General features: G+C 39.0%; 1 protein-coding gene and 1 long non-coding RNA gene across 5 annotated transcripts in view; one reads left to right on the plus strand and one right to left on the minus strand.

Annotated features, from left to right (window-relative positions):
* LOC137074968 (uncharacterized) overlaps positions 1-24167 on the minus strand; it is a 77643-nt gene that overhangs the window by 28375 nt on the left and 25101 nt on the right. The window contains exon 4 of one of the 4 annotated variants that reach the window (XR_010904970.1): positions 8494-8598. The exons of 1 other annotated variant lie outside the window; for it this stretch is intronic. This is a non-coding gene — a long non-coding RNA (uncharacterized lncRNA). Of the gene's footprint in view, positions 1-8493; positions 8599-12819; positions 12955-20598; positions 20714-24167 lie in introns of those variants that run through there. 2 more of the 4 variants (XR_010904969.1, XR_010904968.1) reach the window with 2 other exon arrangements.
* Positions 8551-22961, plus strand: LOC137074965 (immunoglobulin superfamily member 2-like). The gene is made up of 11 exons (XM_067443071.1): positions 8551-8701; positions 12103-12471; positions 12763-13179; positions 13664-14068; positions 14337-14720; positions 14853-15230; positions 19211-19591; positions 19834-20235; positions 20330-21130; positions 21292-21690; positions 22336-22961. Exons 1-11 carry the CDS (start codon positions 8632-8634, stop codon positions 22563-22565), a joined length of 4236 nt encoding a protein of 1411 aa, XP_067299172.1. The 5' UTR covers positions 8551-8631; the 3' UTR covers positions 22566-22961.

Consider the following 24167-nt stretch of genomic DNA (forward strand, 5'->3'; position numbering starts at 1 on the left):
GCCATGAAACAGAAAGTTGTTGAAACTCAGGCATACAATGTCCAATCTGTCTTAAACTTCACGTTTGATAAGTGCCCTGTCCAGAAGACAGCTACATGCCAAAATGCAGAAAGTGTGGCAAATACAAGTGACCGATGTAGTGATCCTATATTTATATACTTAAATGCATATTTCCCATCGTTATGTGTTTTCCTAAAGCCGCGGTTGTGAGGGCTTGCAGCTTTAATTTGTTTTTGTAACCGTAAACTCCCATGAAGCCCCATCCAGGTCTTGTATTGCTTTCAGAATACCATGTGATCTGCCCTGTAACAAATAGCAAACTTCATGTACACTTGTGGTCTGCCGAAACCTGGAAAATGCTGCCTTCGGAGGACACATTTCAAGGCAGGAAGGCATCAAGGCACGTCCAAATCTAATGTTTGCTTCACTTCCTGTCTCCTGAGAGACCTTTATCTGATGGATTTTTGAAGGCAGCACACGTGTCCTTCGCTGCCTCTGATATCCCACAATTAAGGTAAGGTAGCGAGGAAATGATTCAGCCGTCTAGGTTTTCGGACGTAGCCCTGTTCTCGCAGACTGATGGCCTCCACGTGCACATCCGCAGTAAGTCCACAAGACCGTCGGGTGTAATGTATTTGTCATTTTAGGTTTCAAAGAGGTTAATAAACCTGCAGTACAGGGTGTGCACTTCTGCTGAGCTGCACTGATAGTGCTTTAAAGGGTCATGAAACCCCCCTGCTGCAGCGGTGTTTTTTCACACCTTCGTTTTGAAAAAGCTTGTTAAAAGGGGAGTGGTCGACTGTGAAAAGGTGGGATGGTATTGTGTGGAAAGAGGGAATGTTTGCATAAATAGGGGAGTGTCTGTCAGTAGGTGCTGAGCGGTTCTGAGACATGTTCTTGGTTCACGTTGGCATTGTTTACCACAGAGAGATTAAATGAGGGATGAGTTCAGCGAATGAGAGAGCAATGAGTGGCGTGCAGCAGAGATCGCAAATCATTCAGCTCTTCAAAGTTCAAACCAGCATAATTCAGTGAGAAATGAAAATAAATGTTATTCTGCATGACGAAATATTTTGCAAACGTGATAAAACTATATTTGTCCAAATATGCACGCTGTTTGGCAAGATGAACAACGCGCCGACGTGATAAGAGAACGTGAACGACCCAACATGCGATGTGATAAGAGATGTGTAATTCTAGATCGGGGTAAAAGCGAAGAGGTTTGAGGCTCCATAGTCTCGACCGCGCATCTGAAGCACAGAGCGACGCGCGCTGGGTTGCCGTGACAATCCGCGCTGTCTATCACTCGGCAGCTAAATCTATATTTGTCCAAATATGCATCACACTGTTTCACTAAGAGCCCGAACACATGCGGTTTAGTGCATGGCTGTGACGACAAATAAAACGGAGAGGACGTGGCTTTTGTTCATTGGCCTACAGGTTACAGATGGGTTATTTTGCACTCCTGACATAGATAGTCAACACTTGCAGGTTCGGCGTGCGGTTCCTCAGGTGAATTTTACTTTACCGAGCCTTTGTAGCAAAGGCTTCCACAGACAGCGCCGGTTACAGCTCGCTCGGCGCCCTTTACGTTATTTCGTATCAGCACAACGCCTAGCTTTCCTCCGTGACTTTTCCGCACGCTGCTTCCAAAACTTCCCCACCATATCTCTACAATAATGATGGAAGACGAGCCTGACAGAAGTGACTGTCTCATGCATATTAACTCAATTATCTTGCATACTACAGCGCAGGGATTGGACTGAATGAGCTTTATGTCATGAATATATATCGAGAATTGCTCAGAGCGGTCGACGTCAGCATGTGCCCAGCTGCCCATACTTGGGCCGAAAAGGCCGTGCCGACGTCAGCATTTGTGACGTTGCTCCGACTAAGCTTTTCAAACCGGAAGACAGAAATCGCTCTGAAAAAGGCAAAAATAACTATTTTCACATATGCATACCATTAATGAGTACCCTTAGTGTTTTCAATGATGTGCAGCCTATACATATCTGTTTACATCTCAAAAAAAGTGTTTTGGGGTTTCATGACCCTTTAAAGTCCTTCTGGAAAGTTCATATTTACAAGTTGGGAAGTCGTAATTACAACATCAGGTGCAAATTTACCATCATTACAGGCTTAATTTAAATTTTTATTTTACCTAAATTTGCACACTTCTGATTGGTTGAATTGTAAGGAGTGAAATTCTAAAGTTTATGCAATATCCTTTGTCGCACTTTGAGATTCTTCGGAATGAAAAGTGCATTATAAATAAAATCTACTATTATTATTATTGTTATTATTATTATTATTATTATATGTCTAACTTATCAGTAAATAGGGTTTTTTTGACACATTTGACATTTGCCAATTACATTTTACTAGCCAGCAGATGGCGCTGTTTTTCGATACTTAAGGGTTTTTAAAACTATCAAAACACATTTACTGTAACAATTTCCAAAATGTACGCTTTTATAAAGATCCAAAGGGTTTTTATACATCTATATCAGTTCAGTGGCATATTAAAAGTGATCATGTCAATATATGATGTACAAAATTGTGATAAAACAAAATTAAGCCATATTGGTGTAACTATATTTAAATAGGGGAAATGTGGAGGTGTTTGGTCGCTTCTAACTTCTCTGTTTGGTACCATAGTGAATGAACTGGGCTTAGTGGGCTAAGCTAAATACTGTCAGATCGTCACCGCGCATCAGAGAGATTAAGAGCACGCACTGCGACGAGAGAGGGATGTTGTGTTGTGTTGTGTCAAGCTTACAAAATTAAGAATTGTAATATATTGTGGCTATTTTATGACCAAATAACCAGGGCTGGAAATCGTGTGTATCAGAGAGAGAGAGCAAGACAGTCACACAGATTCAGATTCACAGATTTTATAACTGAAATATTTTTATAACTAAAATCAGCCACAAGAGGGCGTCCTGACAAAAGCATTGGCGAGAGTGGGTCCTTCAGTGCTTTAACACCATCTCAGATGTGATGATTTCACTAGAATGATAACATACTTAATCAGCATTTCCTTTTCTTGTTATATTAATATTCAGACTGTGGTGAAGCTCAGGACTGGCAGCACAGACGAATGCTCTTCCTCTGTCACGACAGAAACAGAAACCGCCGTGGGTTGAGCTACAAAGGCAGAAATGAGAGCATTTCACACATTTGAAACATGTTTTAAGTAAAGATGTGTAAAGATCATTTCCCACGCTTCTCTAATTTATTAAATTGCAACCACATCATAGGAGTAGTTTTGAATACTTGAAAAACAGTAAAATTTAACGAGGTTGACCAACATGTTTGGTTTAGATTCTTTCCCTGTGGAGTTGTCCTGCGGAGAGCCGTTCATCTCAGATTAAAATGGCTGAGGCAGCATATCTCTGCCCCTGTGTGTAATACACTGGTCAGTTTACAATACAAAGTAAAATAACCACAGACAAGCAGACGCCGGGGTCTCTTACTCTTTTATTTTAGTGAATTTAATATCAGCTTTGCCTTGTGCCTGGTGTCTATTTTGACACAAGTAGCCCATTTTATCTTTCCTTTGTACTACCGGGAACTTTTTAACTGTGGATCTCTTAGATTGGTCTTTATGGATGCCTGTTTCCGCCACTAAATTAAAAATTAAAAAGAGTAACTGCGACTTCAGCGATCTCAGAATTCAGACTTTTTCCCCCCTTAATTCTGTGTTATAAAGTCACAGTTCTGAGACCAGGAGGCTGTAAGGGTGGATCACCTACAGTGGTTCTGACTGCAGGGTTGCCGAACGACTAAAGAAACGTTATCAGCGTGATGGTAGAAAACTGTACATTTCTTGTCTATAACCACCCACTGCAACTTATACCAACGATGGAAATAAGCGCAGTTACAATAGCAAAATATGTGGGAGAGCGTTGCTTTAATGTGACTATATTGTATTGCAGTAGGGAGCACTTCAAAGTCAATACCAAACCAAAACTAGTTAGCAAATCATTTATAATTGAAACAATTTAATGACAAAATCTGGTTATGGTTACACTTAAAATAGTTACAAAATAGATGAATGAGATGATAAAAACTTATACCATTAATTGTACCCAGCATGTATAGAATGTTACCTGAGAGATAGGGATAGTTAGAGAGAGAGAGAAAGATAGAGAGAAAAAGAGAGAGCAAAGAGAAGAGCCAAAGAAGGCCCCTAGAAGTAACCTAGAAATCTAGACGCACCCTAGCGGCAGCAAATTTAATCTGCCCGCGAGTGTCGTCTAGCAACTCTCAATACCTTTCTGAGCTGTATTCCTCACAATCTGGACAGGCCAATCACATCATGTATAGAGTCGGCGGGCAGGGCCATAATGACGACGGCCGAGTTTCGTTTGCGTGCTTCTAGTAAACACAGCAACTGGCGAACCGCAGCAGTCTTTCGAATCAGCTTTGACCGCGACTGTGGAAGACTTGGAGTTAAGCTTTTCTCTGAGAAAAGAACAAAGAGCGGCACTGAAGTCATTCTTAAGAAGGGAAGATGTGTTCTGAGTTCAGCCGACCGGATACGGTGAATGTTTAATTTGTCAGCTAGCTCTGCTTCACCTTCGTAGCTCCGGTTGGTGTAGCGCTATCCTATCGCGTGCAGAGGGAGTTTGAAAGACAACCGTTTATCCGCCCCTCGGATTGAGCCGTCAATGGTGAGTTTACAGACCAAACATCTTGATGTGGGTCTGGCTTGTCAGGCTACCCTAGAAGCGACAGCCAGAGCAAAAGACAGCGTCAGAGGAAAAAGATCCCGAGCAACAGTTGAAATCTTCTTTTATCCATCCCTTGACCATGTGACTGAAACCCTGAGACATTCAAACTGACCAATCAGACCAAACTTCCCCCACTGTACTACAGGTGTGGCACACATTTGGCCTACAGGCCCTCAACATCTCTTTGTCTTTAGGAATCCCAAACAGCCCCACTGATAAGAGAGAGGGAGGTGGAACACACTAACACAAATGTCTTTGTTCAAAGTCAAATATCAAATATCTTTGATTATTTTGGATTCTTACAAGGCCAAGGCAGAGCGAGAGAGGCTGAGGTGGAGCCGCAGGACTGAGGACCAAGGTGGAGCCCAAAGGAGTGGAAAGACGAGACTTAATAGAAAAATTAAGTCAACGCAGAGTGGGTGTTTGTGTGCGTTGGGTCCCCAAGACCCCATTTCGCCTGGCGGTGTGCAGCACATTCTTTTGTAATATCCGAAGATAAACGAGTTCTCGGCGAATCTAGCCGAGAATGACATCTCATCACACCGGCCCCCAGTTTGCACATACAAATCAGGTGCTTATATTTACTAAATGAGCCTACAAAAGCCGAAATAAGCCCTTTTAAATAAAGATCCACGTTTAACCAAATCAATAAATAAATCACGGTACTAGAATGTTTAGTGAAATTAGGAAATATTTAAGAGATTGTTAATTTAGATGCATATATTTGCGAGTGCGTCAAGTATAAACGCCTCGTTCGTTTGGGGAGGAGCGCGTGCAGTCAGCGACCGTATAAACAAGACTTCAGGACATCAGTCCCATGTGGAGCTGAGGGGCCGAGGAGCCAAGGTGGAGTAACGGGCTTGGTGGAAGACCAGATGGTTTGAGAAGAAGAGTGGAGGAACCGGATGGGTAGGCCATCAGTGACAAAGCAAACTTAGAACTAGACAAAACCACTGGGAATGGGAGAGTTTTGTGGAATATTTTTCAATCCATCAATTAGTCTAATAACCTGGCATACCTCGCCCGCAGCAGCTCCAGTGCCTTCATACTCCATTAATACACCCACCTAGATAGACGTTTTGCTGACTCACAAACCTGGTCAGACTCTCTGAGGGCTCCAGGACGAAAATAGGCTCGGACTCGCTATGAGGCTCTTTCTCCGTGGTGGGCCTGGCTGAAGTCTGGTTGGGCTATCTGGAGTGGGGCTGGTGGAGTGCTCGACCTCGTTGAACACGGTAAAGGAAGATCCACACTGAACCAGCACCAACATATGCAGGCCTTACTCTCACTCATGCTGGTCTAAAAAAAAAAGGGAGCAATCTGGAAAGCGAGTAAGGCACGGCAGGTCTAAAAATGTCGAGGGCACGATTCTCCTGATCCAGACAGAGCAGGTGAACAGCTGGTAAGTCATGTTCATTTATCTCTTTCTTTGAGTTTGGTGTTCTGTCATGAGTGATCTACATTATGCATGACAATTGAGTAGCACAATGAACATTAATGAACATCCAAGGAACATAGGAAAAACAGCAAATCACACAAACTACAGACGAACAATGACCTGAGGGGTTAAATATACGGATAGTTAACATAACTTTTTTAGTTTATTCCTAGCTAAAAGCACTTGGTTCTTTCAAAAATATATGTGCTCATTAATGTATATTTACTTCTTTCAAGTAATAAAGTATTCTCATAAGTTTATAATATTCAATTGAAAATACATACGGGTGAGGCGTTCGAATGCCGGTCGCCATGTTGGCCCTCCATCTTGAAAGTACAGCAGCCAAAGAGGGACATACCCGTAAATTCAAGCTTCGCCTTTCACGTTTTAACACTCGATGGCACCGTGTCGAATGTGAAGAGGGGGATTGCCGTGTTAATCTTGGACTAAATCGGCCACCGTAGGAGTTAAAACAAAATCAGAATTGAGAGGAACAGAAACTACCGTATTTTCCGGACTAAGTCGCACTTTTTTTCATAGTTTGGCTGGTCCTGAGACTTATAGTCAGGTGCGACTTATATATCAAATTTAATTCATACTGACTGATGAGAATAAACATATAGCCGCTAGAGGGCGCTCTATGCTGCTCCTGTAGCCTACCCCAGAAAAAAATTACTGAAAACAGAAAAAAACTCTTAACTGAAATATTCACTTAAAGACAACAACTTAGAAAGACTGAACACAAACAAAATGCCCCCATAAAGAAAATCTTATTCTGCAGATTACAAACTGCATGTAGTAAAATATACAGCCGAGAACGATTCACACAGCGTAGTCTTGCGCAGCTGAGCCTCTCCCAAGCGTCTTTCTTGCTTGGGCCATCTTGCTTTCAGTCCGCAAGTAGCTTTCATCTTTTTCTTCATTACAGTTAAAGTAACCTCTGCTTTTCGCCAGTCCCTTACAAGTTTCTCATTCACTTCAAACTTTCTTCTGCTCGGTTATTTACAGTGAGCGGGCACGAGCGAGTGCACGCCTGTGCGCGCGGCTCCCGCTCTGCCCTAATGCGACTTATAGTCCAGTGCGACTTATACATGTTTTTATCCTCTTCATGACACATTTTTTGACTGATGCGAAGCGACTTATAGCGACTCCAGAGCGACTTATAGTCCGGAAAATGCGGTAATATTCACTGGATGGTCGTATACCTTTTCACCACTAGATGGGGGAAAATATCGCACAGTGTAGCTTTAAGAGAATGTGCCATTGCTGTGTCAGGTCGAGCGTAATCCTCCACAACTGACCGAAACTTGCATTCTTCTCTCTGCATTTAGTTTGCAGTGCCTGCTTTCTGTGGTCCAAACAATTCTTGAAGGACAAACTCAAGTCCCGGCCTACATGTTTTAGTGTAGTAAGCTATATCACTCAGATATACTTCACAACAGGAAACTGACTTTGACACGTATCATCTTCAAAAACACCAGACAGCATTTCCACTGAACGAGTGGCCATTTGTGTGTATTTCATTTCACAATATTTCCTGAATAAGATGCAACACATTCCTGATTAAAACCTGATTCAAAATTAGCAGGTTCGTAGCAGGAAATGAAGTCCCCTTTGAGTTAAACACATTACAGTGCACAGGTCGGAAAACCAAGATGGTCCAGGCAAGCCTTCCTTGTGCTTCCTCTTTAAGAATATAAACCCATAAAAAGCGTTATTTTGCACAGATAAAGCAGAAGTATCATGTCCACAAACAGAGGTTTATTGAGACACAACAGAAGTGCTAATAAACAATGTATTACTGTCTCATTACAGAAGATGGGCTGAGCAGCCATTTTGGATTCTGAAGTCGGGTTGTTGTGATTCCTCCAGGTTTTCAACTTGTTCCAGTTAAAAGTTCCTACTGAGAAATAGGAAATTCCCACTTGGAACAAATGAAATCACAACATTGTGTTAAACTGAATCAGGCAATTAGATGTTCAGTTTGTACATGAATCAGAATAATTGGCAAAATACTGATTCATATCAGAATATTGATTGAGATAAACACTGAATACAGATAAACAGTGTTGGTTTCTGCAGGTTACAATATTCTGTTTCATTTTAACATTCTGCATATTTCATCTTTGGTGGCATAGCTATTCTGTTAAAATGTAACTTTCCGACAAAATCTAATTACAGTAAGTGGTTTTCACAGACAAGTTTCACTCTCCATTTGCACCACTTTGAAAAGTGAAATAGCACAAACTGCAGATTGCCAGTCAGTGTATAATATCATTCACTGCTTACAATGCGCTGTGGGAAATGTGACCGACTGAAAGGGAACCATCATTTCCTCCTTTTTATCTGATGTGTCACAGTCACTTGTGTCAGAGAACATATGTCAGGTTGAGGTGCTCTTGTTGAAAACTGGATTCATTTGTTCTGAGGAGAGAGAAAGCATCGGTCAGATTAAGGATGGAGGGCTTTAGGTGTCGACTGTGGCACCTGCCGCTGTTGCTGTGTCTCACAGGACTCCTGCAGAGGGGTAAGACACACACTATTTCATTATATATAAATGATTATAGACACAATTAAAAATTTGGTCCCACTTGGACACTGTATTAAATGACTAATATGCACTAAAAATTGTAATTAATAATTTGATACAATGCACGTATTGTGTACGTGTTTACATGCTCTTAAGTTTAAAAAAAAACACCTGAGTGTAATTACAGCTGTTATTAATATCTATATTGACAGCTATAATTACACTTTTGACCCTTGCCTTACACCTTAACCCACTCTCCCCATATCACCAAACCTGTCCTAACCTTAGCTAATTTGTCCTAACTTTGCTCAAATAAAATCACTCTGCTGAACCTCTTAAATCTTATTTTGCTCTTCTACATGTTCAGAGAACTAATGCTGTCACACAAATCTATCGCATCCGTAGACTTGGAAGATTGGATATATAGTGGAAAAATCATTGGGATCACTTTTAGGATAATTTTCTTTTTTTGTAATTTTTGGAGCTTGATCCCTAGCCCCCATTCACTATGTTGTTGAGAATAGAGCAGAGTGAATGAAAAAAAAATGAAGAAAAAAACAATTACCCTTTTAGGGTTTAGTGTGGGTGTATGGTAAAAAAAACAGTGTGTTGCTGTCGTGAACAGAAGTGTATCTGCTATTTAAATAATGTAGTGCAGGACGTGAAAATGCTAACTGGGTTAAAACTAGCACAAAAAAACACATTACACCGGGTTTATGAAAAGGCCCGTGGTTTGAGCAATCTGAACTATATATTTCCATAATTTTCAATGTAGTTATGAAGTGGACATTGTATTCAGAAGTAGTTTGGGAAGTTATGTTTATATTTATATACATAAAAAACATACAGAAAGAATCAGGGTGTGCATTATAGTTTGACATTGCACCACAAATTGAGAATCCATTTCTCTACTGCTCTTTCATTTCTTTTGAAATTCAGTCACCAAATTACCAAAACTAGAGTTATTTGTACCCAATTATATATTTTTTTTTTTTCATTGTGTGATTTTTGGAGAATTGTATTGAATCCAATTAGGGTGAATTTGACCCGAACCAAACAGGCGGTAGCCAGAAATCAAACAATGCACTGTAAACCCAAATTAGTTAGCAGAACTCAAAAAAATTGATGTATATCTAATTTCATTAACTTTAAGTTAATGAACTTAAAAATTTGATTAAAAAAAATTAAATATCTATATTACATACTACATAAACCTTTTCATTTCAGTTAAATTAAAACGTTATGAAATCAGCTGAAATAGTTTTAGTTACAGGGACTTAATATTTAGCTTTCCAATACTCAAGACATTTAGTTAAAAATACTTTTAAAAAAAAATCACAAAGAGGCACTTTTAAATTGAATGAACTCAATATTTATTAGTATCTTTGTCTTTGTGTTTTAAGTACAAGTTACTCAAACCTTTTAAAACACAAGACTCAAAATCATATGAATCAAAACTAAAAAAAATTGATGTAACTCGTTGCCTAAATATAATAAGTTCAACAAACTCGGTACACCAGTTCAGTTCACCATGCTGGGTACAACCAATCAAAACTTCCCCATGGCTCCCAACATGCATTGCGGCATGAATAAATTATGCATCCAAATTGTGACTAATTTTCTTTGATTCTTACTGTTTGCTTATATTTTTGCTGTTTTGTTCTGATGTTTTTGTAGCTTGTTTTATGTTTAGAGTTGCTCTGTTTATCAGATTTTTTTTTTTGGATTGTCACCATTGTAGAGATTCATACACCGATTCTTGATGTGTGTGTGGTTCTAACTAATGCAGTAGATTTAAACTTTTAGTGCAAATAATAATTAAAAAAATACATTGTTCAAATACCACAACAGTGAAGGATCTCATGGCTATTAATATTAAAACTTAAAAATCTATTATAAACCACTTTGACAATTAGAGCATTAGACTCTGTATGATATCAAGGCTTTTGTTAATACGTGATGATGTTTTCATCATCAATGTATTAACAGCATCACTTGATGACATTTTCTCTTGACTCTGTTCCTTTACAAATGTGTCTCACAAACACAAAGCAGCCAGAGAACTATTAATATTACACAGGCAAGGTTCAAGAGCCCAACTAAAGCAAACACTGATCTCCATCATGGTGACTTTAAACAAAACTATTATTTTCATTAAAACAGAAATAAAGTCAATAGTTATAAGTTAGTTCACATATTATTGTTAGGTTTAGTAACTTACACATTTTTACTTATCAAATTTAAGATTGCATCACAATGAAAAAGTCTCCATCTTAATTTGAATCAGCAACAGACGAGGCGAAAAGGGCCGCCTTTTATAAATGTCCTCCAATCAGTGAATTAGTTCTCGTTGCCAGACAGAACTCCTTGCATGGCCAATCACATCAAAGCAAGACCAGAGTGAGCTTTATGATTAATTATGATTTTGAGTTCATACAACTTGAAATCTTAAGTTTATGCATTTTGTAGGTTAATAAGTTATACTAACTTATATTTTTGAGTTTTTGGACTAAACTAATAATTAGTCAAGATTACTTGATTTGTTTAAGTAAAGACAACATTAGGGTTTACAGTGCACCCGATAGTGTTAACAAAAGCAAATGTGACTAAAATAAGATTGTATCCATGTCATTTTAGCTTGTGTTTGAGCTCGTCTTTGAGCTCTTTTATCGTGACTCGTTTTTCACGGGATTCGTTCCCGAGCTTTCAGCATCGCAAGTATAAATCTGCACCAGCTGAGCTATCCAGCTTAATATGGCAGAAAAGCCGAACATATGGAGCTGGTTAAGTGACGCAAACTCCAAAATGTATTCATTTACAAACCATGGACTATGGTAAAAAAAATATATATATAAAAAATGCTTCTTGTTTTACTGCCTCTAGTGTTCATTTCTGTTGGAAACTGCAGTGATATGTACGTACGGGTATACACATTTTGTGGTTTGCAAAAATGTTGCCACATGTAGGCCTATATTTTGCCAATGAGACAAGTTGCAGCAATATACACACTTTTCATTTGTACAAAAAGAAGAAAGAAAAAAAACGCATTTTAAATTGCTATTTTAACCCGAATAAACGTAATTAGATATTTTCCCCATATATTGCAGCCCTAGCAAGAATGCCTGAACACATCTGCATGTTGAAACTTTGCAAGCATGTTAATGATGCTAAATGAGAAAAAGTCACAAAATGTCATAAAAAACAAAAACAAACATAGATTAACCGGTATTCTGTCAACTCTTAAATTAAAATAGGGAAAATTGACTCGCAAAATAACACAAGAGTTAAAGTGAGTCATACATGTTTGGAACAACACTGGGAAGAGTAAATGATGACAAAATGCTAATTTTTTGGGGAAAGATTCAAGATTTACCTGTCTAATGCTTCTCTTCACACAGATCTGTGCTACGGTCAGCGTCTGGTCCAGATCCAGGAAGGTCCTCTGTACAGAGTGAAAGGATATCCCATCTCCATCTCCTGTACTGTTACTGGGTTTAAAGGCCCATCTGAGCAGAATTTTGAATTTATTCTCCAGAAGTCAAACGTGGATATAAATATGATCAGTACTATAAATAAAAACTTTGCCTACTCGGTGTTCTCCAGAAGAGTAAATGAAAAAGAGATTGAGATTGAGAGGTTGTCAGGATCTTCAGTTCTCTTGAGGATTAACAATTTGCTGGAAGGAGATGCGGGTGATTTGTTCTGTCAAACCCCAAACACAGATGGCGAATATTTAGGCAGTTATGAAGCGGGATTAACACTTAACGGTAAGATATTTCTTTATCTTGAGTGTTTTGGTGATTAATCAGATGATTTTTCCAGAGATTATTGACATTTCATTGGCAGATCTATATCTAGAGAAATCCATCGGTTAGCATCTTTTGACTTTCCATTCATCCTAACTGGAGATGATCAGCTTTAAGCTGAATTTGTACATATAGTTATTTAAATCTCTATTATATCTGCCATCAGTTACTCTCTAGATATAGGTATTGCCATTGGAAAACACCTATTGGTCGACCACTCGTTACTAATGTTTTCAATGTAAAAATCCACAGTGATTGAGGACACTCTGAAGGCATCATACTTTGGCTCTCCTTCTCAGAGCTTGACTGAAGGCGATCCTCTTCAGCTTGAGTGCCAGGTCAGCAGCCAGACTTATCAGCACACCCATCTGTCAGTCACCTGGTTCGTCCACAGTGGAGCGCATGAGGACCCCCGACCAATCATCACTCTGGACAAAGATCTGACTGTAAAGACAGGAGCTGGATTTGAGGATCGCTACCATTCAGGTCTTATCAGCATGGATAAGGTGGAGGACACAACCTACAGACTGAAGATGTCACAAGTGCAGCTGTCAGACATGGGGAAAATCTACTGCAAGGCCATGGAGTGGATCCAAGACCCAGACCGGTCCTGGACACCGATTGCCCACAAAACCAGCACAGCATGTAATGTGGAGGTCAAGCAAATTGGTAAGATTTATATGTTGTAATTCAAACCAGAGGTTCTCAGCTGGTTTTGCTTCAGGACACCTCAAGACCCAACAGAGTTTAGACCACAAAAGAAACAAAAAATGCCCTTAATATGTGGATACTTATTCACATTAAATGTCTCTTGCATTTCAATACTTTTATGCTCTCTGTTGTCAATAATTTACAGTACAAAAAGAAAATACTCTGTTTTTAGGTGAACCTGTATTTAATGTATTCTGGGTCAAATTTTCTGTTACCTGGAGCAGATTATACATGCAGTTCACACAGCCTTCCCAGCCTAGATTCTACCAAATGACAAATGTTTTTTCCTGTTGTCCCCCAGAACAGACCTATAACCTACTGTACCAATTGAGAACCACTGATATACAGTATATTATATAGGTCAGATCCGGTGTAATGACTGTGTGGGTACGAAAATGTGTAAGTGAACCTTGTACATCTCATGCTATTTCCTCTGTTTCAGAAGTGGTATCTGCTGTAGGTTCATTCAGCGTCTATATGAAGCCCTCAAAGGGGACACTACAGGTGGGAGATGCACTGGACATCCACTGCAGTGTGAAAGCACAGAATCTTCCTGGTCATTTATTTTCGGTGACTTGGCTGAAGAACCAGAAGAACGTGGCTCGGATTGGATCTTCTGGGATGCTCACCGTGTTTGATAGTTACAAAGATAGAGAGAATTTAGCGGAGATGAGAGCAGTGAAAATCAGTCTCACAGACTACCTGCTGACCATCCGTTCGGCTAGGACTGAAGACCAGGGCCAATACCAGTGTGAAGTATGGCAGGAAAACATGAATGATGATGGCACCTTCAGAAAAATACAAAAACAACTGTCTAGTCCTGAGACTGTGAGCGTCACAGCCAAAGGTAACTAATGCTACAGTGTTTCTCCTCTAGTGGACTTTATTGTGTTGCTTAGGGTCATTGCCAAGATCCCATTTTGTACATATTCTTTTTGTAAAGAAAAAATTTGATTACATTTACATCTTTCAAGAACATCTACAATGTAATGAGAAATATAATTATTATTTATACCAAATATGAAAATACACAGATAAAAGTAAAATAAGTAAATGATATGTATGATAGCATCAGAAGACACTGACATTGCCTGTTTATTTGCCTGTCTGGTCAGAGAGTGATCTGATGGTGGTCATGGAGATGAAGGATGCTGTGACTGAGGGAGATCCTCTACAGGTCACCTGCTCGGTCTCCGGATTCAAAGGGCCTTTATCAGTCTCATGGCAACACAAGAAAGACTCGGGCGATTCCTTCAGCGACATCATTAGTCTAACCAATGAGGGAGTGATGAAAGATATTGGGACAAAATATCAGAGCAGACATGTTCAAACACTTCATACTCCAGCTGGAAACTTTACCCTGGAGATCGGTGCATCTGCAAGATCTGACAGTGGTGAATACAGGTGCATTGTGTCTGAATGGACCGTACAGAGCAATGGCGAGATGAAGAAAGCCAACACCCAGACTCAGCAAAAAGCCATTTCAGTTAATTCTGTTGGTAAGTTTATTATATATTCACATTATTTATATTTATATTCTGACATCAATTCTTTGTCTTTACTTTGCTCATATTTCTACTGCATGATACTTATACCAAGAATGAATAATCACTGCAGACGTTTCTTTTCAGAATCTCTAATGACGGTGACCTTGAAAAGTCGTACAACAAATGTGGTTATAAATTCTTCAGTAGAATTGCTATGTACAGTCAAAGGGCCTAAAGTGTCTTTGGCTGTACACTGGATGTTTCGCTCCCCCAATTCAACTGTACCGAGGAATATTTTAACCATACGGCACACTGGAGAAATCGCCTGGGGAGCAGATCAGAGAACCAGCTATCAGCTATCCATTCAGACACAGCCGTCAGCCACACAATTTCGGCTCATAGTGCCACGGGCCAGCAAGCAACAAGAAGGGCAGTACCAGTGCCAAGTTGATCCCTATCAAAATGATGTACAGAAAGCCATGAAGAGCTCCAACCCGTTGGCTGTGACTGTACAAACACCTGGTAAGTACAGCTGTTTTTTTATTTATATTTTTTATTAAGAAAGTACATTCTATGTAACATTCATTAGCCTTGTACTCTCATATCTTTTGATCTTAAGGCCTATGCTGAAATTCTTACAGTTAGTTTTGCAGACAAATATAAATTTTTCCTTCATATAATTTTTTCCCATTTTAATGTATAAGCTGGACTGCATAGTGAATCAGCCAACAAGAGTCCAGCATACTTGTGATCTCCTTCAGTACTATTTAAAAGAGTCCCAGGATGAATCTTGTGAAGTTGGTTGACTAAATGCCCAGAGTGAGCAGAGCTGGAATATAAGAAGCTCAAATATAAGAGTTTATTCTGATGTTACATTAGTTGTCATTAACTACTATGTACATACACAAACTGTTTCCATACAACTTGTTAAATTGTACTGTACATACTTGCATATTGTAATCATACTGTTGACCATACAACATTAAACTGCTTTTTTTAACCTACCCCTTCTTCTAAACCTACTCATATCCCAATCTGGTCACACACTACTTTATAATTATGCAAATATGTGCTTAGTAATATTAATTGACAACATTTACTTACTATTAGTTTAGGGTAGGGTAAGATTTAAGGATGGTTGCATGCAAGTCTACACTGAACGGGCAAATGAAACGGGGGGGGGGGGGGGGGGGTACAGGTGGAGACATGACCAGGTGCTAAAAGCTATTGCTGAAGCCATTGCTGCAGTAGTTAAGTGGGCCAAGCACTCGCGCCTCTCCAAGAAAGTCATCCCCTTCATCAGAGCTGGAGAGCATCCAAGATCAGCTGCTAAAATATCTGCAGACATCTTGGCCACTGCCAGAGACTGGCAGCTGTTGGTGGACCTGGAGCAGCAACCCACATTGTGTTCCCCAACCACATTGTGACCACTACCTTGAGACGTTGTTCTCTTGTCTGAGTCCAGCAAACAAGTGGTTCTGTTTGAGCTAACAGTCCCTTGTGCAATTTTTACAAAATTCTTTAGTGTACTGAAGGCAGTCTACAGCCTTTCAAGACCAAGCATCACGCCACATCAAGAAACATTTTTCTAATTTGCTCAACAGGCCCTCCATAGCTGACCACTTAGCTTTGGATTGCATCCCACAGAAGCCTAAAATGAATGACATTGACTTGCCCCCAACCCTGGAGGAACTAAAGAAGGCAACCAATCAGACTTGCAGTGACAAAAGAGCCAGTATGGATGGCAGCCCTGCTGAGATTTTGAAAATGGCAAGCCTGGGATGAGTAAATAATGCCACAAGAATTCAATGATGCCACATTGTTAACCATCTTTAAGAATAGCAACTACAGAGGCATCTCAGTTCTGTCAATTTCTGGAGATATTTGCAAGTATTCTTAATAGGCTGATTGACTCCATCTCAGAGAAGTCCTTGCCAGGGGCTCTGTGTGGATTCAGACATGGCCTTAGAACCATTTACATGGTCTTCAGAGTCAGGTAGGTTTAGGAAAATTGCATCAAGCAGCATATTAATTTCAATGCTGTTTTTATTTGACACTCTAAATAGTGAAGCAATGTGGATCATTCTTGGAGAGTTTCGATGCCAGAGAATGTTTACAAACCTGATCTACCTCTTTCATCATAGGATGATGGACTTGTCCTCTCCAATTGTGATGCTTCACTCTCATTTGACATTGAGAGTGAAAAAAAGGCTGTTCGATTGAGGATTATATAAGAGATTTATTAGAGCTGTCTTCCACCGTGTATTTATATTTCCTGGAGGCTTAGATGAGCCACTGTATTCTAAGATGCATTGGGATGTTAACAACAGCATATTGGAGCAATATATTTACTTTGCACTCCTGCTTAGTCAATCGACCCCTGAAGAACCACTTATCCTTCCTGTAATTCCTGACCCTGTTTCTGAGAATGTAATTTCTGAGTTTGTTCCAAGGAGTGATGTCCATTACAGTGAGTAATGTTCCTGAGTCTGTTCCTGAGTCCGTTCCAGTGAGTGATATCCCTGAATCGGTTCCTGTGAGGGAGTCTACTCCAGAGATTGAAATTCTAGGGCTACATTAGCTCTTCTTGTCTGTTCTGGTGTAATCGAAGAGGTGTCCCTCTCCCTATATGTTGCTGGACCTATGTGAGTCTGGGCTACATACACATCCACTCCAGCCCCTGAGCTCAGTCCAGCTTCGGCTTCAGCCTCTGAGCTTCAGTGTCCAGTCCAGAGAGTGCAGCACTGACCATTATGGCTATGGCTATTTTGTGCTTTGGGCTGCCCACACAGCAATAGCTCCTTCCAAGAAAAATGTATCTGGTGTCCTAGCTTGGTCTGCCCAGCCCTATGTCGGCTGTGATACCTTCTAAGCTCCTTACAAGAGTTACCAGCTCCTTCCTGGCTCCCTGATCTACTGGTGTCTCCCTGGCTTCCCGTATGACCAACATGTCCCAGGCTCCCTGAGCTACTGGCACCACCCTGGCTCCTGTATTGCTGTCCTATCCCCGGATACTTCCCAGCCCGCCAGCACTACCATGGTTACCTGGTCAGTACTTGCCATGTGTCCGTCACCTCTCCCTCCCACAAAGTAACACCTTCCGGGAAGGGGGAGTAATATCACAAACTTCAGTCAGCAGTCCCCTTAGAGCACTACATTTCCCATAATCCCTCACATTTCTCTCCTGCCCTCAGTCAACCATTATCCACACCTGATTCATATCTTCACTGTAGTGACCACCACATTTAAGCAAACCTCAGTTTAGTTAGCATCTGGCCCTAAACAGGGAAACAGTCCAATCCAGTGATCTAGCAAATTCCTGTTCTCCAACGACAATTCCAAAGTGTATATCCTTTTTCTCCTTGTTTCCAAGTCTGCCCTTGTTAATATCCACCTGCAATACTTACCGGCTCAGCCATCTTCTCAGGGATCACCTGTAAGATAATAGGATGTTATTGGTACCATTGCACCTCCAATTATTATCCATCTTGAGTTACTCACCTCTTCACTTAATGCTTACTGTGTGTCTACTATAAAGTTGTTGTCTGGATTCACTTACTTCCTGTCCAGTGTGTATTTCTTGACAGTAATAACAACAAATGCAAATCTGGCCAAACTTTTGCATAACAACATCTATGCACACAACAAATACATTATGAAAACTGCATAATTTTATATTTTAAGTGCAAAGTAGTTAAATGTACCTAATATAGATAGGGGCTGAATGTTTATTATTTCATAATACCTATACTTTCGTTGGTATTATTTCATAGTTTTCATATGATACTTTTTTACATTTTCCTTTAGTGTGTACTGTATCTGTGCAGGCATAAGATATGCAGAGCTACAAAGCTCATAGTCTCTCACAAAGGAATTTATTCTATAAGAGAACACTGTTCCATATTACTTCTGCAAATGTCTGATACAATGTGAAATATTTGCATAATTCCCACCCAAAGGCATACACAAAGAAAGATGCGGCTTCAGTGAATTTTTGTGTTGTCACCATGTCTTGTAAAACTTGTGCAAGCAAAACCCCATTTGTTTGGCTTTCCGCAAATGGATGAAATTAAGATTTAGTAAAGATTTGTTTGTAACGCTGTAGAGGTGAAACCCAAACGTTAGCTTGTGTACAACACATTTTACAGAGGATAGCTTTCTAAACTTCACATTGGATTAGAACTATATACTTGAATATGTTTTTTTAACTATATTTATGTTATCTCCTTTCTTAAACATGAGAGATAGGAGACTTGAGAAAGGAGAAATGGAAACTTAACTATGGCACAGGCAGAACAAAGACATGTGACCATTAACCAACATTGTGAGCGTGTTTCAAGCATGTAAATTAATAACAGAACATTTGTAAATGTCCTTTCACAGAGCTGCAAAATATCAGACTCAAATGCTTTTATAAAGTATTTGGATAACTGTAGATTCAGCAGTTAGTTTATTATCTTGTTTTTTTCTCTTCTCCTCACTTTGTTACGGTTTATCAACAGACAGCAAGATGAGCCTGTCCAAACTCAAGTCTCGTTTGGAAACCACTGTCAACACTGATGTTAAGATTGAATGCTCAGTCCTGGCGACAACCACAGACACCTCTCGTTTCACGATAACATGGATGATTGGGTCCCAGATGCTCTTAACTATGGACCTGGATGCTGTTCTCAAGTTTGGTCCCGCAGGGCTAGAGATGGACCAGAGAATCCGCATGGAAGTAAGACAGAAACAGATCTTCCAGCTGACTGTCCATCAGGTCCAAACAACTGACAATGGACAGTATCATTGTGAGGTGGAAGAGTGGCTTCAGGACCCTCTCGGTGACTGGTATTCCCTAAAGAAAATGTCTGTTTCCACAGAGCTTGTTGTCAACGAGAGAGGTAAAACACACACACATTTACTTCATTGCAATGGCCTTTTCAATATTCTCCACACAAAGTTTAAATTGATTATAGGAGAGGGTCCTGAAAACTTCTTTACTTAGTTTTTTTTATTATTCATATCAATGCATTTATGAATTCATGTAAATTATGTATGTTTGAATAATTTAATACATTTGTACCAAAAAATACCTCATATCATGACCCACTTAATGATGCTGTACTTGTCTTTTGTGTTTCAGCCAGTGATTTCAGAATGAATAAAGATAACACTGAGATGAAGGTTAAAGAGGGAGATCAGCTGCTGTTGAAATGCTTAGTGGATGGTATTGGGTCTGATTCCACACTTCGCTACTCCCTTTCCTGGTTGTTTAACCCAGATCAATCCTCCAGTGTGAAACTTGTGACCTATAGTTATGATGGCCGTCTGATATCCAACAGCTATAACTCAGAGATTGAGGGACGACTCCGCTTCTCCAGCTCAGAAGTGGGTGTCTTTCACTTGGCTATCCATCGAGCCATCCAGGAAGACAGGGGGCTCTATTACTGTCAAGTTCAACAGTACCAGCTGGACAATGGAGGCCAATGGTCACCAAAGGCAAGCGACAAGTCAGGTTATACCAATGTTAGTGTTCAGCTTATAGGTGAGTACTCAGTCTATATTTTCTGATGGCTATATGAGTTCTGAAATCTTAAAAACATTCCTCATTTATGCTGTTTTTTTGACAATTAATTCAGAGAACAAACTGCATGTGCACAAAGAAAACGAAAGCATCAACATCACCAATCTGCAAGAGGGGGTCACCATTGACTGTATCATTGATTCGCGGTCCAGTGATGATTCTGTCTTTGAGGTGACTTGGTCCAGGGGGCAGAGAAATGAACGACCCATCATCATCTTTAATGCCAGCCGTGATGGAACCTTACACAGTGCAATGGTTGATAAAGATCTGGTGTTTAGGCGCCCAAAAGCCATGCACTATAAGCTGACTGTGCCAAACATCAAACCCACTGATACTGGCCTTTACTATTGTCAGGTTGCTGAATGGATTCAGACAGCTGCAAACAAGTGGAGAAGGATAGGTGAAGACAAGTCCGGAGAACTATCCGTCCATTTGGACACTGAGGAAAGCCCAAAACAGGACAACTTTACTATGGACAGGACTGAAAAGTCTTTAAACATCAAAGAAGGAGAGCAGTTTAAGCTTAATTGCTCCATGAATGTAAAAAAACAGGATCATACACTTCACTACACTCTCAGATGGGTGTTTAATAGCCTGGAATCTACTAGCGGGGAATCTTTATTGTTCTACTCTTATAATGGTCATCTAGAGTACACTGGAAAAAACAAGAACGACAGGTTACGCTTCTCTAGACCTTCCTCTAATACGTTCAATCTGGTTGTATTAAACTCAAATGCAGCTGATAGTGGAAGCTACCAGTGCATAGTTGAGCAGCACCAGCTCGATTTTGACGGCAACTGGAAACAAACGGCACATGCTCAATCAGGCTTAACTCACATCACGGTTCAAAGTATTGGTAATACATCCATTTACATCTCATCCCTTTTTGTCTCTTAGTAGTCTTATTAATTAAACTTACAAAACTCTGTCATATTGCTTATGGCTATCTTTAATGGAGTCAGTATATTCTGTTTTATTCTTGTTGTCTGATCTTTGATGTTATGTTTATTTGAACAGAAAGTAAACTGTATGTTAAGAAGGAGAACAAAATCCTCAACGTCACCATTCATGACGCTGGGTTCACCGTTGACTGCCTCATTGACTCACAGTCCAGTGATAAATCTGCCTTTGAGGTCACCTGGTTCAAGGTTCAGGAGGAAGAAGAACCAGTCGCTATATTCACTGCCAGACGTGACGGTATCTTACACAGTTCAATAAGCAATAAATCTCTAGTGTTTGGACGTCCACTTGCCACACACTACAAACTGACTGTGCCCCAGATCAACCCCACTGATGTGGGGCAATACTACTGTCAGGTAGAGGAGTGGCTTCCAACGGCTAACAACTGGAAGAAACTGGCTTCAGATAAATCTGGAGAGCTCACGGTCTCGGTTCACACTGAAGTTCAGTTTGAAGGTAAGTAGAAAGTAGCATTTTTATATACCAAAGACATTAAAAGTGCTTTAAACCAGGATTTGCCAAAGGGGTTTGCAAGAGAACTACAGGGGGTTTGTGGATTAATGAATAGCTAATAATTAAACTGAATGTAAAATTAAAATTAACAAATGGGCCTGCACAATTAATCGTAATACAACTGAAGTTGTGAAATAGCAATAGTGTGATACCAAGGAAATCAAAGTATGTGATTTAATGAAATAAGTATATAGTCTGTTGCGCTGCGTATTTCAGGGTGAAGTGTGGTACTGTGTTCATTTACTTATGTGCAGCTTTTAATGCAGTGTTTTCAGCATCTCAGAGCAGCTCAGTTCACAGTAAATACTGCATGTGTTGTGCCTTTAACTTAATTCTTTAATATAATTCTAAATTATTCTGTCTACATCCCTTCAACAACACAATAGCCATGATCTTGCTAAGTAGAAGCTAAGTAGAAGTAGATGTTAATGGGTCAGCATCCTTAGTTGACACCAACCACACACACCCTAACCACAACCTTCAATGCAAAGTCAGCAAACTCAAAGGACATCTTGTATGTCTACTCAAAACAACACATCTTTTGCTTTTCTAAGAAACAACAATCTAACATTTGATTTATTTTTTCAGATGAGCCTGTACAATCGGCAGACCCGTTAGGAACAGCACTGGGAATCACTATTCCTCTGATTTGTTTTCTTGTATTGGTCATAATATTCTTGTTGAAAAGAAAGCACAAGAGGAAATGTGATCTGAAGAAAAAGAAAGCCTGTCTGTGGGCTGAAAACAACCCTCTTGCCCCTATGCCGGAGGTGACTTCTTCTTCTGCTGTCCTAACCTTATATGATCAATATTACTAATAGATTAATAGAATATGCACACATGATATGAAACCAGTTGTTCTCAGCCGTTGTCTCAGGACCCTGACTTTACATTGCACATCAAGAAATCAAAAGAGACCTGTGAATGTCCTTAAACGAAGCATTGAAATGTTCTTTTGAACTTGTTTATATGACTATGATGGATGTAACAGGCTTGTCTTTATAGTTTGAGTGTTTGATTTCTAAATGTCTCCTAAGTTTAGTATTACATTTTCTTAGCATCTATTAATTCACTGCAAATATCGCACTGTGGTCAACACAAACTATGTTTTATCTCTTTATTTTATGGAGTATGGGTGATAGGCAGTTTTAGTTCATAGTATTTGAGGATGTAAATGTCACCCGGCTTGACCTTGCTGCCGAGTAAAATATGAATTTGTGGGGAAAAAAAGGAAAAATTATATATATATATATATATATATATATATATATATATATATATATATATATATATATATATATATATATATATATATATAAATTTGTATATATATATATATACCCTTGTGGAAAAAAAAGTGCACTTTAGTGTACTTTTATAAAGTGTACTTATTACACAGATAATATACTTATACTAAATACACTTAATTGTGAATTAAATGCAATGTTTTCGGTGTACTTAACACACATTATATGTAATTGATTTCAAATTTATCACATATTAAGTTGAAATAAAATACAATAAGTTGCAATTAAGAGTGATTTTTTGAAACAACTTAAGTGGGACTTAAATACAACTTTATATGTACTTTCATAATCGCTTCTAGTGTATTAAAATTGTAATTAAAGTGCACTGCTCAATGTACTGACAAGCAATTAATGTGAACTAAAACATACTTTAATGTCAGCTAAATATACACTTAAGTGTAAATTAAATGCAATGTTTTCGGTGTACTAAACACACATTATATGTAATTGATTTCAAATTTATCACATATTAATTTTAAATTAAATACAATAAGTTGCAATTAAGAGTGATTTTTTTTAAACAACTTAAGTGGGACTTTAATAAAACTTTACTTTCATAATCGCTTCTAGTGTATTAAAATTGTAATTAAAGTGCACTGCTCAATGTACTGACAAGTAATTAATGTGAACTAAAACATACTTTAATGTCAGCTAAATATACACTTAAGTGTAAATTAAATGCAATGTTTTCGACACACTTAATACACATTAAATGTAATTGATCTCAAATGTATCACATATTAATTTGAAATAAAATGCAATAAGTTGCCATTAAGAGTGATTTTTTTTAAACAACTTAAGTGGGACTTAAATACAATTTTATATGTACTTTCATAATCCATTCTACTGTCTTAAAAACAAGCAATTAATATGAACTAAAATATACCTTAACGTAATTTACATGTACACTCTAATATAATGAAATACATTCATAATTACATTTTTCAAATAATACAGCTGCAATTTCGTATAATAAACACATCCAAATTTAAATCCTCTACATTTATTGACAAAACAATCTGTAAAACAAATATACAAAAAAAACTTTTTTTTTATGCCCAAGAAAAACCCAAAAAACTATTTACACAAACACAAATTCATTTAGAAAGAGTC

The sequence above is a fragment of the Pseudorasbora parva genome, chromosome 5, assembly GCF_024679245.1.
Source record: "Pseudorasbora parva isolate DD20220531a chromosome 5, ASM2467924v1, whole genome shotgun sequence".
Classification (NCBI taxonomy): Eukaryota; Metazoa; Chordata; class Actinopteri; order Cypriniformes; family Gobionidae; genus Pseudorasbora; species Pseudorasbora parva.

What these genes read in the sequence shown, in the direction of transcription:
- LOC137074965 (XM_067443071.1), top strand. Translation starts at nt 8,632, where the DNA reads ATGGAGGGCTTTAGGTGTCGACTGTGGCACCTGCCGCTGTTGCTGTGT. An exon ending in AGCGGGATTAACACTTAACG is followed by an intron (nt 12,472 to 12,762) that starts GTAAGATATTTC and finishes AAAAATCCACAG; the next exon opens with TGATTGAGGACACTCTGAAG. An exon ending in CATTTCAGTTAATTCTGTTG is followed by an intron (nt 14,721 to 14,852) that starts GTAAGTTTATTA and finishes GTTTCTTTTCAG; the next exon opens with AATCTCTAATGACGGTGACC.